This window comes from Typopeltis vanoorti, chromosome 3 (assembly GCF_054136105.1).
Source record: "Typopeltis vanoorti isolate ZY-2024b chromosome 3, IOZ_Tvanoo_1.0, whole genome shotgun sequence".
Lineage (NCBI taxonomy): Eukaryota > Metazoa > Arthropoda > Arachnida > Uropygi > Thelyphonidae > Typopeltis > Typopeltis vanoorti.
This window is the reverse complement of record NC_143551.1, coordinates 67,236,737-67,254,509: the sequence shown is the minus strand read 5'-3', so window position 1 is coordinate 67,254,509 and position 17,773 is coordinate 67,236,737. Positions and strand designations below refer to the sequence as shown.

The 17,773-nt window shown below is 35.0% G+C and overlaps 1 protein-coding gene across 6 annotated transcripts in view; it reads left to right on the top strand.

The window, feature by feature from the left end:
• Positions 1-294: 294 nt before the first annotated feature.
• LOC150108232 (adhesion molecule nephrin-like) overlaps positions 295-17,773 on the top strand; it is a 299,319-nt gene continuing 281,840 nt past the window's right edge. For 4 of the 6 annotated variants that reach the window (XM_090415683.1, XM_090415681.1, XM_090415686.1 and 1 more), the window contains exon 1: positions 296-587. In XM_090415683.1, coding sequence (XP_090271809.1) covers positions 497-587 — 91 coding nt within the window. In that variant the 5' untranslated portion in view covers positions 296-496. Of the gene's footprint in view, positions 588-17,773 lie in introns of all 6 variants that reach the window. The other 2 variants (XM_090415684.1, XM_090415682.1) reach the window with 1 other exon arrangement.

Genomic DNA, 17,773 nt, shown 5'->3' with positions numbered 1-17,773 from the left:
AAAGAATGTTCTGACGAGAGTTAAAACGAACAAAAAGGAGTTTGCAAGATCCCTTTATGATAGTAGAGCTGTAAAAGACGCTACATTTTTAAGGGAGAGGGGGGAAAGGGATAAGAGTGAGCTAAAAGAAAACACACACACACAACACCAAGATACTGTACTGCAGTGGAGCCAACCGTTTTCTGAGCTCCTGCGCTAGTAATGCAGTGGGGCTGTCTTAGCTACGCTAGCACGCTCTCCCGGTGAACGCTGTTGTTACTAGAGTCTCTCACGTGCACACTGTTCAGTTGGCAGCCATTGGTTATTTCTTTGCATTAGTGGTACGATGTGAAAGAGCTACCGACGTTCGTCTGCCAGAGGTCAATATTGTTAACTGTGCTAATTTGCTAACAGCGTCTGTCATGAGTGGCTTAGCTGTAGATGGATTCTTCTTCCTGGCTACTTTAGACACTCCGTAAAATTCCTACTGATACTGACCCTCCTTGTGTGTTTGAATATGGTTGATGTGCGTACTATACTATTATTGTGTTTCGTGGGTGCTCTGGTCCATGTGTGTGTTGTCTTATCAGCAACTAGTCGTTTATTAGGTGAGTTTGTGCTCTTTTTTTTTTTTTTTTCAATCTATTAATAATCTATGCATTGCTCCTCCTCTTCAACAATGAGCAAATAAACCAACGAAGCAAACAAACAAACAAAAAAGTTCTGTGTAATAATACTTAGCGCATTGTGCAGATATAAACTTTCCTTAGCTACACTGGAGCCTCTTCGTCGCTAGCTAAGTCTCTGCCAACATCACTACAGCATGCAAGGCTACACCGTGAACCACACACTCCCTATTAACAGGTGTTCTACTTGGTGAGATCACCACATACATAACAAGCTAGCGTTGAAGCATTTTTGACGTAGCTAGCTCTACCCGTTTCAGCTAAATATAGTGTCTGGGATTGCGTCCATCTCTGTCGGATGAGGAGAGTGATAAATGCCTTTTTGATAACCACTTTCATCTGTGTGTGTGTGTGTGGTGGCGTCAATTATTCAAAGCAAATGAGAATTGCATGTTATATTATTAAATATAAACACTAGAAATATTCATCTAGAGGTTTTATCGACGCATTTTGACATTTTTGAATATCGGAATGTCTTGCTAAAAATGAACATAAAAAAAGGCCTAGAGATTTGAAAGGGTTAACGGTCTCTGGAGTTTAATACATTGATAGAAATCCATTAACATCGTTTTGAGAGCTGTGATGGAGTACGTGAGATAGTTCCTGTCTTAAAAGCCAGGGCTAAAAATTATCCACAATGAATCATGTCATTATGGAAAACATGTGATAGAAGACCGCTATTTGACCCAGACATTACATAGATATCTAATAGGAGAATTGATAGGGTGTTTACTCTTTCTTCTTTCTTTACTAAAATATTTCAGATAAATTTAAATACTTTTAAGAATATTTTGTAACAATTTAAATATTATTTTTGTATATATATATATATATATATAAAATATTTTTATAAATGAATATCAAATACGGATCTTAGGATTAAAAGATACCACTAAGCTTGTTCTCCCCCCCCACGTCTGTACGTGAAAGTGCTTTATGAATGTATTTATTTAATAATATTCCATATTTACCTTAATTTCTATTTATTTTTCAATATTTACATTAATTCATATTTATTCTATTAATTTTTCAATATTATTAAATTATACTTTAAACTGATTTTAAATTGACGAGAACATGCACTTTGAATTGATTCCAGTGTAGTATAATAACCACTTTTAATTATCATATTGTAATATTATGATATTAAAAGTTTTAAGGTGTATAATACATTTTTAGAATTAAAAAATATTTTAAAATAATTTTACTTGTAAATTTGAAAATTTAAGTAATATATAATTTCTATTATTATTTCTAAAAAATAAATTAAATTATTAAATTATAAATACATAAACAAACTTTTTTGATAAACATAACATATTACATATAATACATATACTATCATCTTTTCCCAACAAAATTGGTAGTGCGGGAAATTGCTTTTAGTGGGTGGTAAAATATTCCAGTAAGAAAATGTTATCGATTGGCAAGGGGCTGAGTGGCCCCTTTAGTGTTGCTTTCCGTTATGAGAGGATACGTTTTAAATTTTTTTTTCTTCCTTTCGTTATTACCCAACTAAGTTACATTACTGAGAAATTTTTCTTCGTCTAAAGAATGAAATCGCCTAAAAACATGCGTTGGTAGGCGTTTCGCAACAATACGGAGTGATAGAAAGAGAAAGTGGTTTTGGTACTAGGGGAACACGGGAATGAGATTAGTAAGAAAATGAGGGAATGTGGTTCGGGGTGATAAGACGCTAAAATGAAAAATATTGCAGCCATTCTCGGTGGAGCATCTCCTGGAGTAATCTACATATCTTGAGTGCCACGATCTGTTGCCATCTTTCTTTAAATTCTGATATAAATGCAGAAATATCTTCGAAATGACTGCGTCTTTTCATGCAGTCGAAGTTCCGAACTATGATTAAAATACGAATTTAAATAATTATTTTTTTTTATAATATGAAATATAATTTTGTTTTGAATTTTTCAGCTGATTTAGACGTCGAAAAATCAGTCTTAGCAATAAGTATAATTAGATCATGAAGCATGCACGTGACCATTGTTAAATCTTGGCTTGTTACCTGCTAAATGTTGGTAACTAAATATAGAAACATAACTAGCAACATATTTGGTTTCATAACAATGAGCTCGCAGCGACACGTAGTGAGGCCAATGATAATTAATTCAGTAATATATGTATATACATATAATGTAATTGAGAACAAATGAGACTTAAAGTCGTAAGTTTTTGATATCGAATACTATGTAATAAAAACAAATTATTTTATCTGAAGTAGAAACTAGGAAAAAAATAGGAATATATGTTCATACTAGTTTAAATTAAGACTCACTTGAGTTATTCATGATTGGAATAAAATATTTTCTTCGATTTTAATCCAACGTTTCATGTATAGTGGGATATTCCTCCATTATTTTTTTTTTTAAATAAAGTAAGCTGTTTTTGTATTATTATCACGCAATAAACAATTTGATATGATGGATCATGGGCTATACGCGTTGACTCTTTTAGTGCGGTGATTTTTTTTTTTTTTTTTAGTCTTATTTGTTGTGTGATATCTTTGTTGTGTTGAACACAAACCAAACACGCAAACAGTATTGTTATAAAGCAAGGAAGGTGTTGTTTGGAGTCTCACTGTAATCAGAACCTAAAACGACATTTCATATGATTAACGGGCCATCACAACACATGCATTATTGGCAACTAAATTAACGTAATGCACTGAATGCTTGATAAGTCTCTTCTATTGGTGGACACGTTTGGCTTAGCAGATACAGTTTTGTAGCCTGACACGTAGCAAGGTGGTATAATTAATAGGCCTAATTACTGCTACACTTACTCCCCTCTACTATTGATTCTATTAGTGCTCGTGATTAAATCCAAATAATAGAATGCATTATTATTATTATATGCGCATAATTTTTGATGTATTTGTAATTAACAAGAATAATGTGTTATTCATCTTCCAATAGGATCAGTCAAATTAATTTCTGTTTACGTTTCCGTTGTTTTAAGAACGAAATACGAATGTGCTACTTCTGTTCGGAACTCCTGATGATTCTCGTAATGTGGTGACGAAACGACAGACATCATCACGATGAGTGTCTGCACGTCGTTTAAAATAAACTGGTTTGTGTGAGGATATTTAATATCGAGTGAGGAACAGAAGAAAATTATCGCTACACTCGACTTTCACCTTCCATCTCTTTTAACATAATTCCGTAGATGCATCTGAAAACTGCGATTGATCTCGACTTCGATATTTTCAGTAGCGAAGATGGATGAATAGTTGACCTTACTTTTTCTCTCTGTTTCTTTTTGTCAACACGATAAGTTGTGTTTCTTTTGTTACACGAGCTTTCATAGATGTGAAATAAATACGAAACATCCCCCATAACACGGTTCGCTGAGTAGCCAACAGCATAAAGAAACATTCTTACAACTTGGAGCGAAGTAACCTCCCCCCCCCCACCCATCTGTCTGTTCACATACTTGACAGGTGTTTATATTGACGATAGCTCCTACGCTATTCCATCAGAGAGAGAGAGAGAGAGAGAGAGAGAGAGAGAGAGAGAGAGAGAGAGAGAGAGAGAAAGAAAGAGAGAGAGAGAGAGAGAGAGAGAGAGAGAGTCTCAACGTAAGAGTGAATAAAGAGAAAACTGCTGATGTATACATAGTGAATGATAGACAACTCTGAACAATAGAGAGCTGATACATCACCTGATTTCATAATTGAATCATGGGATAGAAAAGATAAAATACCTGAAAAAAAAAGATTGATAAAGCACAAGTAAACTATTAATATATAACGATACTAAGGTAGTGTGATTTTTTGGAGGGTGAAGTGGAAAAAAAAAATTCTCTGCTTGGCACTCCACTACGCCTTTGTTCTTATCTAAAGAAATTTCAACTTCTCTGGCAGTTTATTTTGTTAGAACTGTCAGCTCGTCATGGACGAAGATAGATGATTCGCATAGGATATCAAGACTTGCTACATCTATGGCACCGAGTCCCAGCAAGCATAGAAAAAATCATTATATGCGACGGTTGGGAAATATCCCCTATTGGGTTTTATTTGTTCTTGGCGTCATTGAATAACGGGTCAAGGATAAAACCAGACTCCCATAACTATTATTAATCAGTTTAAAGTACTGTTAGTTTATATTAGTTAAATCAAGATATTTTAAATACATAAAAGGTCATTACAGTTTCATAAACGATATAAAAAAATCTTCTATTCGTGTCTGGATTTTCAGTAGAAGAGGTGCTTGATGAAAAGGTGGTATTGAGCGACAGAATAAAGCGGTTTACCTTTCTGATAATACTAGGAGGTATAATAAAGTTAAAAGCAATACACTTAATGGGTTTATATGAAATGCATTCATCGCGACGCTACCAAAAACAGGCCGATTAGAATAAGAAAATCATGAAAGAGAATGATAGGAGTTCTTTATGCGGGTCTGAAGTCGAGGCTTTCACACAGATTGTTCCTTTGAGATGTGGTTGATTCTCTCTCTCTTTCTCTCTTTGTTTACTTTGTTTCTTGCTTCAGGTTTTTCTGCTGAGATTCCCCACATCGGGATTTTTGATTTCTTCAAAGATAAAACCGCCACAGTCAATTCTGGAAAAAAAAAAAAAAAAAAAAAAAACCTTCAAAACTCTCTCTCTCTGTGGGATGCATGAAAAATAAAAGAAAAAATAACTTGCACGTTCTTTTTTTTTTTTTTTTTTAAAGATACTTTAGAAGAAATCGCATTGGGTTGAAAATGTTAGTAGCGAATGTCTCTTTGGTAGAATTATATCGATTATTGAACAAGTACCAAATTAGTCATCTTTGCTATCTGTATTGGCAGTTCTATTTATTGATAGGGAAGCGTCTGATGCAACTGCGAACAGGTCATCGTGATAATTAATAATAACTGTGTGGGTTGTGTTTAAGACAGAAATAAGTGGTAAGGGATGTGATTATAGTCAGCCCTTTGTGAACATGTAAACACTTAGTAACTGTAAACCAGAAATGTATGGGAAGATGTTTTGTAGGCATAAAATGCTTCATTTGAACAGTTCCTTAGACTATTGAAGTATTTTGTGGCAATATGGTTACACGTGTGAGTTTTTATATTGCCTACCTGGTTAACTGAAAGACCAAACTCATCCTATTGTCAACCAAGAGGCTAGGAGTTCGAATCCCGCTATGGGCCTGGATGTTTGTGATTGTCTTTACATGGGAGATGAATCCGTCATCACGCCACCTTATTGGAGGCCTGAAATGGCGTGAAAAAGTTCCATGTTTGGTCTATAGAGTAGGGTTTTCGAACTCACCAACGATACTAATGTACTATTGGTTGAAAACTTTTCGTGGTTGGGAATCACATAAAAATGCACAATCATAACAATACTTCTTAAACAAAGCCATAAATATTCCGTTACATTAAAAAAGACGCATCTGGTTTTTGTCGACTCGCTAAAAAGAATCAACATTAAGTAATGCATGAACATTCTTAGTGTATGACCTGAATTCCTTACTGTAAAATGATATTTAATAGTCTCCGCTAACTAGGACACTGTGACAAAGTAGTATACACAGAAGACTGCGAAGTGTAAACATTATTAGTTCGATCCTAATTTCTGACACGTCAATTACAGTACAGTTTATTAGTTATAAATAGTGACGTCATCAGCACACTATGGGTTGCAGAATTCCAAGCCTTCATCGGTGTATTAAAGCTGGTGACACAGTCAGAAGACTGAACCAGCCCTTTATAAGATGAGAAACGTTTTGCACCACAGCTATATTTTAAATAATTAATAAGTACTTATTATTTTATTTTGATGACGTCATTCGCTTGTTATCATTTTTTACTGTTAAATACACTAAATGAAAAGAAAGAAAATATAACTATTTATGTGACAAAAATTATATTGCCCCGTCTAGAAAACTGGGGTTTTTTCATACTGCAAAACAGGCAAACAGGCCAAAAGAGCATACGCAATTAACAGATATGACATACTAGCTTTATAGTTTTATTCCCATTGTAAGGAAATGCAAACAACTTCATTTAAACCTGCAAACAATGACGATGATATATATCATTCTTGTGTAGTGACGTCACCATTATCATAAACAACAATTACACGTAAATTCATTCTTGGATTGTACTGCAGATCTAACACACAATGGTCGTTTGTAATCTTTGTATCATTTTCGAACAGTTTTTTGTTTAAATGTTTCGCCTACATTGATCAAAATTAAACCAATAGTATTCACTTGACTTGAAAAATGTTGGGCGAAGGAAAGTCAATATTAATTTCGACAAAATTCATTCACCAAGAGCAGAACTATTGTGGATCATCTAAAGCCATTTAGATGATACACATTTTGTGAAATGCATCTAATAAGGTTAAATAAATATAAATAAAAATGTTAATTTATATTTAATAAATTTAAATAAAAAAATGGAAATTATTAAAGCAGACCTCCATTTTCAAATCTATTTCACAAGTTTTCGGCATATTTAAATAACACTGTCTGAACTGTATCACTTCTCTGTTGTCATGGCAACCGGTTTATCTTGTTGCTATAACTGAAGCATAAGATTTAGTCATGCATCAGAATATAATATGGAGTAGATGCACGAGGATCATTATTTTTTTTTTTAAATAGAATTGCGAAATATTTCAGTACTAGCGAATATTCATAAAAGACACCAAATAGATTTAAATCTTTTGGGAAGCTATGGTAGTATTAAAATATTCATTTATGAAAATATTTTCATATAAATAAGTTCGTGGGTACCATCGAGTACAAGATACCAGTAATTACTTTGGAGTTATTTAGATTACTCATTTTGTTCTCGGTATTATTTGCAATATTCTGTAGAAAATTGCAAATGCTATTACTTGATTGTTCAAATAAGTACTGTACGCCCAGAGATGCGAGACCCTTCGACACTTCTGCGCATGTCAGAAGAAGGAGAATCCATTCCGATAGTAGGGTAATCAATCCGTCTTGTAGGATGAGCTATTTATTATTACACGTTGAGAGAAAATTAACTTTTCTTTTATGATCATTATAGTTTTTAAAGTGGTAATTATTTTGCTGGTATGGCAGTTGGAACATTTTACCTATAAAGCACGTGATTTCGCGTGTTGATGACAAATTCGCACAGCCTTTATTTCTTTCTTCCCTTTAGCATGAATTGGTTATTCTTGGCAATCTGCCAAACCCGGTTCTATGAACTGTGGGCGCACAATAGATAGAGCGATATGTCAGAATTGTCTTCATTAATAATCAAATTAATTAAAAATAAGCGTGAAATATTTTCAATTTATTTATTTAAGCCAGTATACTTAAATTGTTAAAGTCTGGGGCGAATAGATAGAGTCTCTCTCTCTCTCTCTCTCTCTCTCTCTCTCTCTCTCTCTAAAGATAAGCCGAAATTTGAAACGTTTTTATTTCACGTTTTTTGTCTCCGGCTTATCATCCCGGAACTCGGGGGGTTGGGCACCGTCGGCAGAGCCCCCCTCCCTAGTATATATATATAATTAAATCGTTCCAGTATTGATATACATTTTTGCACTATTCTTAAATGTTGTCATGGCAACCGATTTATATTGCTGCTATTACTAAGCATAATGAAGAAAAAATCCCCAGAACCAACCACTGTTTGTCGATATGCTGGTTTTTGCCAATTTTATAGTTGAGCTCTCTCCTGAAATAAATAAATAAATATATATATATATATAAATGAAAGCATGGATATCAAAGAAATATCGCTAAATTACAATGTGCAAAGAAGGGAGGGACAACTGGCGTTTTAAACGACCCAGTAAAACTTTTCCGGGACAAAAAAAAAAACCCTCATTTGAAGGAAGTATTACCCTTAGTTATGTCTCTGAATAACATAAAAACCCTTTTATTTCTGTGTGAAACTCTTTTACGCTAACTCAGTAAGAAACAGAGACATCCGTTTTGTTATCAGTGAGTGAAAGATTCTTGTGGTCGAGATCGCAAGGGAATTTTTCAACAAAAGCAGATTATCTGTTCAACAGCAAGACCGCTGTCCATTCTATGCATCTCGTATCTGACTGCACCCTGGGAATCGTGCTGGTTTATTCTGTCCGAGTTCCGATTCCGTGGATCATTGAGAAATGATTTTAACAGAATGAAGAAAGGGGAAAAAAAAACAAGAAAAAAAAAACATATATATATATATAAATTAATAAAATAGAATGCTCAGCAGATATAAACCAACAGACCTTTAACCAATTGTTATAAACAGACATGAAAACTAACAATGAAAAAACAATTTTTTTTTTTTTTTTTTTTTTTTTTTTTTTTAAAGCAATAGTTGTTCACTAATCAACAGCATCGTCTGCTTATACTGGAAACCAAAAGAAATGCAATTGGTAGAGGTGTTTTGAGATTCACAAATTTCCCGAGGATGTCTAGTTGCGTTTCTGGTCAATAAAGTACATCCGGTATAATCACTTCCTGTTTCCTTTGTATGACCATGTTCTTGTACCCTCCACTGTCTATTTAGTGGGGGGGGGAGGGGAGAGACGTATTTTTATTGGTGATTATCCAACCGTTTGGTTATCAGGATAAGTGATGAATGTGTCAGCAGAAAGTGGAATCTTTCTAAATCAACTCAATTGATTTAATTGTTAATAAGAATCGTGTTGGCAGTAGGAACAGAAGAAGAAATGGTTGACACCGGAGAGGACATTAATATTCCTCAAAAAAAAAAAAAAAAAAGGGAGGGGGGGGACTAAATCTTTGCTTCCAATTAAAATATTTCTTTTACAAAACTCACAGGATTCTCTTACAATCCTACAGACTTTAAATGAACCGATACCTGATGATACCAACCAGAGCAGACCGATATCACTCCCATACACGACACAAAAACGGTTCTAACAAATTCCACAAACAAAATGTCGTTTAATCCTGGTTGGATGGTTTCTACAAAAGAATCATCAAATAGACAGACATGTATTAAACAAAAACACATTCTTAAAAACAGTCATTTGATACACACATATTCTAAAAGTGTAGATCACAGAGAAAATTGAATGCAAAGAAAAAATATTCAAAAAATGAATCCCAGTAGATCAATTTTTAAAACCTCCAACCATTTTTATAGATCATCTTTGCTCTTCGCAAGACGGAAGTTATTTGGCTCACAGCATAAAACACTTGGCCATTTGCCTGGCATAGAAAGGAGCCGATTTAACTACGAAAGGTGAAGACTGTTTGGTATGTGCGTGCGTGTGTGTGTGTGTGTGTGTGCGTGCGCGCATCTACTTTCTCCTCTTTCCCCCTTTCTTATATTCTCCCGTTTATTGGATTCAGCCACATCAGCAAGGGGATTGGAGAAGTGAATGTACACAAAATCAGGTATGCGCAGAATATTTGATTTTTTTTTTTTTTTTTTGGAAAGTCTGGGTTTACATTTTAGAAAAGGCAAGAAGCATGCATTTCCTTAACGGCTATTGTAAGATGTTTTTACCTTACAAACTTTGATGGCTCTTTTTTTTTTTTTTTTTTTGCTAGAGGAATCCCGATGACGACGTTGTATGTTGTCCATTAGGGCAGACAGGCGTGCCCTTAAGGGAAGATATGTTTAGACGAGGGATAATCTATAAATCTTCGAATTTCTTCAAAGTCACCGATAGACGATGCAATCTTGTGCAATCAGACGTTGGTAGATTTGTCAAACTTCTGAAGTCTTGCTTACTAACAATTTGAAATCAAAACTTTTTTTCTCTTATAAGTTATGTATTATTCATAACTTTCTTTACGATTCAAGGAAAGTGGTTCATATTAATCGATAACTGTAAATAAAAATGGAAATTCTCAAAAGAAACCATAATTTTTAATCTATACGTTTATACAACATACTGAAATAATCCTTTCAGAATAATTACGTTTGTCATCTATTCAGTTGTCATGACAACTGCGCTGCTATACTAAATACCTCAATATTAAGTAGTTAATTAAAATGAGGTTAATCAACTGAATATATATACAGTTTTTTTTTATCTGTATCTCTTACTTAAATACAATTATAGTCATACACAAGATAAATCAATCTCTCGGGAAGAGAAAAACATCGTTTGCTTGTTTAATATTTCAGTTTCGACCGAGTTTTGGAAGATAAATTTTATTTGTTCTTTTCTTGTGAATTTGTCTTTAGTAACCAAGCAAGTCCAACTGGGTCAATAAAACTTGAGGCAAAAAAGATAAGGAAAAAGAATCTCTTGAGGGCTATCTGACCCAAGGTTCGCTAGATTATTGGAGGAAAAAAATCCTATGGGATATAGGATATACAAAAGAGCATACGTTAAATATCAGTATTAGTCTGAATATGTAAACCACTTTCAAAAAAAACAAAATAAAAAAACGTGATTTAAATTATATCATGTAGTATTTATTTATTATATTTTTATTCCGTTTAAACCTTTTTACTCTTTTTTTTATATTAAAAATGAATTATACCTAATGGCTATTTATAATAATCAGATACTACCCTTCCCCTCTTTGTATATCTTTCAATGACACAATACGAAGAAAGCAAACAGAATGAAAAAAAAAGATAAAAAATGTAATAAAAGGAAAGAATTCTGTAGAATGATCAGCCTCGACGATAGGACAGCATGCCTTTAAGCCTAAAGCAGTGTGTGTGTGTGCGTTATCCCGTGAAATGAAGAAAAAGGAGAACAAACGATCAACTAACAATACAAGAATCTTTGACCAGAGGAAGAAATGGATATAAAGTTATCGTTTGCCATGACGGAGTACAGGAAGTGAGTTCAGCTATGTAAAGATAGGGAGGGGGGGGGGAAGAATTCGTTTACCTGAAAAATGTAAACAAACAGCAGAGAAAGAGACTGTTTCTCTGTTGTCATTAAGGGGACGGGGGAGTTCTGAGAAAGAATATAAAATCATCCTATTTATAAAGGATAATAATAAGCATAAAATTGTTCAAAAGATTGGCTTTGTACTCTTCTTATTATGTTTTTAGTAAATTAAGGATGCCAAGAAATTATACTCTTGGTTGAATCCTTTATCCAAGTGTAATCTGAAGTATCTCCACGAGTGGGCTACTTGAATAATTACAGAGGTTAATGATTTCACATCAATTACTTAGTATCCCATAATGATAAAGCACCCCCCCCCCCATCGGACTGTACATTATTATCTCTTAGAAAATTCTGAGCGATCTACAGGATCAGAAATTTCGCTAAATGACCCCAGAAAAATCACGACTAACTCATCACTTGATTCACTCATTAACAGGGAAAAAATACTGTACTTCAAAGAAGCAAGCCTACAACTCAACGTAATTAATTCGAATACACATCAATGTCTAATCAACAGACCCCATAAAATAGCGTATCCTTATCCTTATAGTCCTTATAAAGACTGGCTTAAAGGGGCGAAACAAGAATGCTTTTCATCTTCCCCGTTATCTGTAGAGGACAGTGTAAGGATAAGGTGTTATTGAGCTATTAAAGCTCTGATCATGGCAGGAAGGTAACAGCAATAGCCGAGCCTCAGTTAGGACTTCATTGGCTACAGCATTGCCATCCATTACCCTCCAAGGGTATTGATCACCGCATCTCACGGTCGATTCTCCCGATATAAAATATAGCGTCTATTAATGCAAATTCATATACTTTATTTATATAAATAATAAAAAGGTGTTGTTTGATCTTATTTTTAAAATACACGGGATAAGAGATAGATTTAGAAATTTTTTTCGCTTACCTACAAAGTAAATTATACCTCTAAATAATATTTTTCTCTTCCAAATCTTCTCAGATTATACCTTACGACCACAACATTAAGGCTTTAAGTTTAAATAATAGTAAAAATTACATTTGCTATTATTATCAATTTCGCAAGTATATACAGTATTAATGTTTACATTGGCAGCACGTTTTCCTGTTTTATTCACATGAGAACCATGTGAATTTAGAAGAACCATTTAGCCCCTCTAACTTTTGGAGACTGAGGGACAGTCACACTCCACCCTTAGTCAATTAGATAGCTGGCCTATGATTATCAATGATTGTAAACAACAATTGGGGAAGAGAGTGTGATAGACAACTGTCACCATCTCGTGGTTACATAACCCTAACACTATATATTATTGTTTGAGATGGGATGAGTTTACTGATGAAAAACCTGCTTCCGGGATATAAATTCCTAATTGCCGTGATAGAGATCGACTAACGCCGGAACCGGTAGCAGAAAGCTCAGAAAAATATCCTCTAATTAGTGACTAGAATCGAACTTAGAATGGCCTTTCTTTTAGCGACCTAGCGCTATGGATGTAACGGATGCCCACAGTCAGCCACTAAGCACTAAATTTCATCAAAATTCATCTAGTCAGAATGCTTCTGTTATTTGCATCCAGAGGGCAGAGAGACACACAGACAAATTGATCCAAGTGCCATCGAATTTACCAAAACGCATATGAAAAAAAAATATTTTCTTAATAATTATTATCTGAAATGTAAAAAAAACCGTTTTGACAACACTCCTGAGTATTATACGCGTTAGTTTCCATATCACTATAGATAGATGTGAATTTTTTTTTTTCTCAAAACTACTAAACACTTGCACTTCAGTCACCACGTACTTTCTATCATCCCAAGCAACTAAAATTTCCATGTAAAAGGATCCCTTTTTGGAACGCATTTTGTATAAAGTTATCCAAATATATTCACATCAACAACCTACCTTTATATATATATATATATATATATATATATATATATATATATATATATATATATATATATATATATATACCGAAACATCGTGTGATGACAGCGCCCCCTACCAGATGCCCGCTTTCGGAAATGAAAACATTGCACATTTAAGTAGACATAAGTTAAACGAACGTCCATAATTTGCATTTTGCGGAGTCCCATTTTGAAAACTATCTTTGGTTCCCATCTTATAGAGTTCATGTTTATACAAATCACCCTCTAAATGAAGACCGGTTTTAGTTTCTCTTACTTCTCATGTAGCAAGCAGCTTTCACTGATGCAAACAGACATTCGGAAACAAACTCGTGCAAAGGATAAAATCCCTCCCATGAATTATGCAGCGGGAGTTCACTTTAAATATGCACATATAACCCGAGTGTTTACAGTACAAGACGAAAAGGAGTCCAGTAAACAACACACAAGCCAGAAATTGTGGTTTCAACACGGGAATACCAAAGGGGGAAATTAATTAGGACAGAGAAGAGAGTTCTGACTTCTTGTATTTAGGTATTGTTCAACCTCTCTCTCTCTCTCTCTAGTTAAATGGAACGTAGATTACAAAAAAAAAAAAAAGTTCGTAGAAACACGTCAACAGTAACGGAGAAAAAAACCTGCTAATAGTGTGTATGGATTTGCAGAACGTTTAGGACTAGATATTGCCGTATATGATGCCAATGTCGTCCGATGGATCTTGGACTCTTTCAGCAAGAGATCCCCGTGTCACAAAGTTTGTATTATCCAAGCATTCCGTGTGCTCCTGGATCCCTTTCCTACAATTCTCTTGATGGAATCCTATCAAACGTTTGTGAGATCATGTGGAACTCATCAACCATCGATTTATGTCAGTGCCTCGTTGACTTCCTGGACGTGATCCACTGGACTCAATATCAAAAAAGTGCAAGCCGTTACTCGACCAAAGGAGATCCAACATGTCACTAGGTAGATGATCATAATGTTTTGACTCATGAGTGTATAAGCGAGGTCACGTATTCAACAATGGACAAGCAAGTGGCCACTGATGAATCAGTTGCAAAGACTAAATATAAGGCTGCTTATAAATTCATCCACAATAGACTACACCCTCTGTCCAAAAAGAAACTAAATTTTTCGAAAATAGAAGAAACTAGCGGCTCCACCTGTTGTATCTTTTTGTTGTCGAAAACGGCAACCTTCACTAATGAAGGTTGCCACTTAAGCGATTTCAAAGTGGTCGTGAGACGCTTGAGGACAACGAAAACCTGGGCCGTCCAAAAACTGGACTGAGCGAAGTTAACATCCAAAAAGTGCGTGATTTCATCAAAGAAAACCCGAAATCGTCCGTGAGATTGATAGAAGATGAATTGGGGATTCCAAAATCAACGGTGCACAACATTTTAACCGAGAGTTTGGGCCTTCGTAAATTGAATTCGCGATTTCTTCCCCACAAGTTGACCGACGACCAAAAAAATATATCGAACTGAACACTGCAAGGATCTCATTAAGTCCTTGCGCCAGAGGACTTAATGAGGAACAGAGTGCTGAGTGGAGACCACCAGAAGAGGGGCATCCGAAAAAAAGTCGCTTGGAGAAGTCAAAAGTAAAGACAATCCTGGTTTGTTTCTACGATTCCAAAGGAATTATCCACAAAGAATTCGTTCCGCCTGGCTAAAGCGTCAATGGTGAGTTTTATTTCGAAGTTTTGAAGCGATTGAAAGCGAGAATTCGTCGCATACGGCATGAATATCGTGACGACTGACCGTTCGTCAAAACACTGTCACACTTGGCACTATAACTCGGCTTCTAATGAAACAAATGTTATAAACAGTTGACACAACACGAATGAAGGTTGCCGCTTTCGACAACAAAAAGTTACAACAGGTGGCGCCACCAGTTTCTTCTATTTTTGAAAAGTTCGGTTTCTTTTTGGACAGAGGGTGTATACATATAAGACGCCTTAAAATACTTGCAAATATTAGACGCCGTGTTTCACTGCGTGTATCGTGGATTTAATTCAGTTGTTGGTTTAGTCCAAGCGTATGGATACACGCGTACACAAATCAGTACAGCCATGATAGTAATTTTTTTCTTCTTCTTTTTTTTTCTTTTATGTCAAAGTTGGTTTCCACAAGGGATTATTAAGCTTAGTTCATTTCGTTCATCGGTTTAACTGATGACCAAGGTGACGGAATGATAAAAAGAAACTTCTTCCTCTGGGATTACTGTTGATGGTCGAGTTATTATGAAAACATCACGGAGGAACTACAAAAGAAATTTTAAGAAACAGAAGAGAACACTAAACAGAGCACCTTTAAAAATTAATGAGGTACCTTAGATGAAAAAAAAAAAAAACTCCTCTTTTTTTTCCAAAAAAAAAAAAAAAAAGGTTTAGTTAGTTATTTGTAGGTATAAAATTCGGATTTAATTATATTTTTCCTTAATCGTTTATAAATTTCTATTTTCATCGAATATTTCTAATACAGTTGGATAGTTGGATTCTAAAAAAGATTTAAAAATCTTTCTTAGAATCATTATCAGATAATACATAAATCACATTAAAAATTCTAACTATTCGTCAATTTTTTTCCCATTTTTTTCGTCATTGATTTTGTAATTAAATGTGTCTATAGCTCCATCTCCTTTACTAATGTTCCGATTTTACTATAAAACAATCACGAAAATTCTGTGCGTATCAGCAAGAGTTGGAGAGTGAAGACGGTATTGACTTGAGTGTTAGGGTTATTATGAATACACAGAAACCTCGATAAATCATAAATTACACAAAGTCTATAGTATTTAGAAAATAAGAGATGGTAAAGAATGTACGATGAGAGTAAGAAGAAAAGAAATGGGGAAGAAATAAGGGATTAAGAGAGAGAGAGAGAGAGAGAGATTGTTGGAATGAGGGATGTCCCTACAATTTTGTTTTTAAATGTCGCACAACTTGATTGGAATAATTTGTCCTTGCATTTTCTGAAATATGCTATTTGACCTTTGTCCCTCTTCTTCTTCAACCCACCTGTCCCCTTGAGAGGGGTAGAGTTCTCTAATTAGAGGTCACGGCGACTTAACCCAGCCGGCAACCCACTCCTCTGCAAATATTATTCATGTTTGTGGATCTGTGCGTTTATGGAACCTGTTTGCCTGTTTTGAGGGAAGATAAACCCGAGTTTCCGGGTTTGCCGTCCCTCCACCTCCGTCTGAGACCGACTAACTCATCATTTGGTTGAAAAGATCTGATACAGGTTCCTCACTTCATAGACGGAAATAGAACCCGATTTTTTCTACCCATAATGTCGTCTATTATACCAACTAAGATACGGGGGATTGACCTCTGTCGTCACGACTTCTAGTTCTTCATAGAAACCCCCCCCCCCCTCAAAAAAAAACAAAAAAAAAAAACGGGACCGTCAAATAACCAAATCTGTGAATGAATGTTACAGAAAAGCATATGTATGTGATTATGTACAATCCTCTATAACCTGGTGGCAAAAAATGAAAACAATATCCTTTGCTTGAACAAGCCACGATACAAATATTACATCACGCGCATGCGTCGTTAAGTTGTTTACCAAAAATTTATCTACTTGTTCAAAGAGCAATCATGGGTTGTTTTTGGTACTGCGCAGGAGTTCATTAGAAGAAGTATTTAAATATTCATTTATTTTTGAAGTTTAATTTATTTTAGACTTCTTCAAATGTCAAACAGTCTCACAAAATCGGGATGCAAATAATGTTTGACGAACAGAAGGTTAATTAATCAGTTTAATTAATATAAATGCTACGGAGGGGGGGAGGAGAAGAAGAAGGAGGCGAAGGATAGATGAGTTAAATATTCATGGTGGGTTACCAGGTCGGCAACTTGATTACCGTAAAGTCCATGTGTGTGTGTGTGTGTGATCTTAAGGAAATAAATAGGATTTAATTATTTATAGCGAATCGGTTATTCAAACGTAAGCCAGAAAATCCGGCTACTTCCCTTTGACATCTACAAAGTCATGTCGTCAAGATGGAATTTGAAAATCACGTGCATTCGATTTATTTTTCATCGATTGTCTGCGTTAGCAGTCGAGTGTGTAAATCCTGCAATTTTTGACCGTAGATTCGAATCCTACTTTTGGCAATGATTTTTGTGTCTTTAGGTAGGTGATGATTTTCACTCTCCGGTGCGACCCTACACTTCGCTTATTAGAAACTTGAAACGGCTTCGCACGCGCACACACACAGTTTCCCTTTTCCCTAGTATCATGCAGACAGTCGAAATATGTGCCACACACACACACACACACACACACACACACACACACACACACACACACACACACACACACAGTTATGAGAAGATAACATTCCCCTTTCATGACTAGTTGCCTTGGTATGATTAAGCT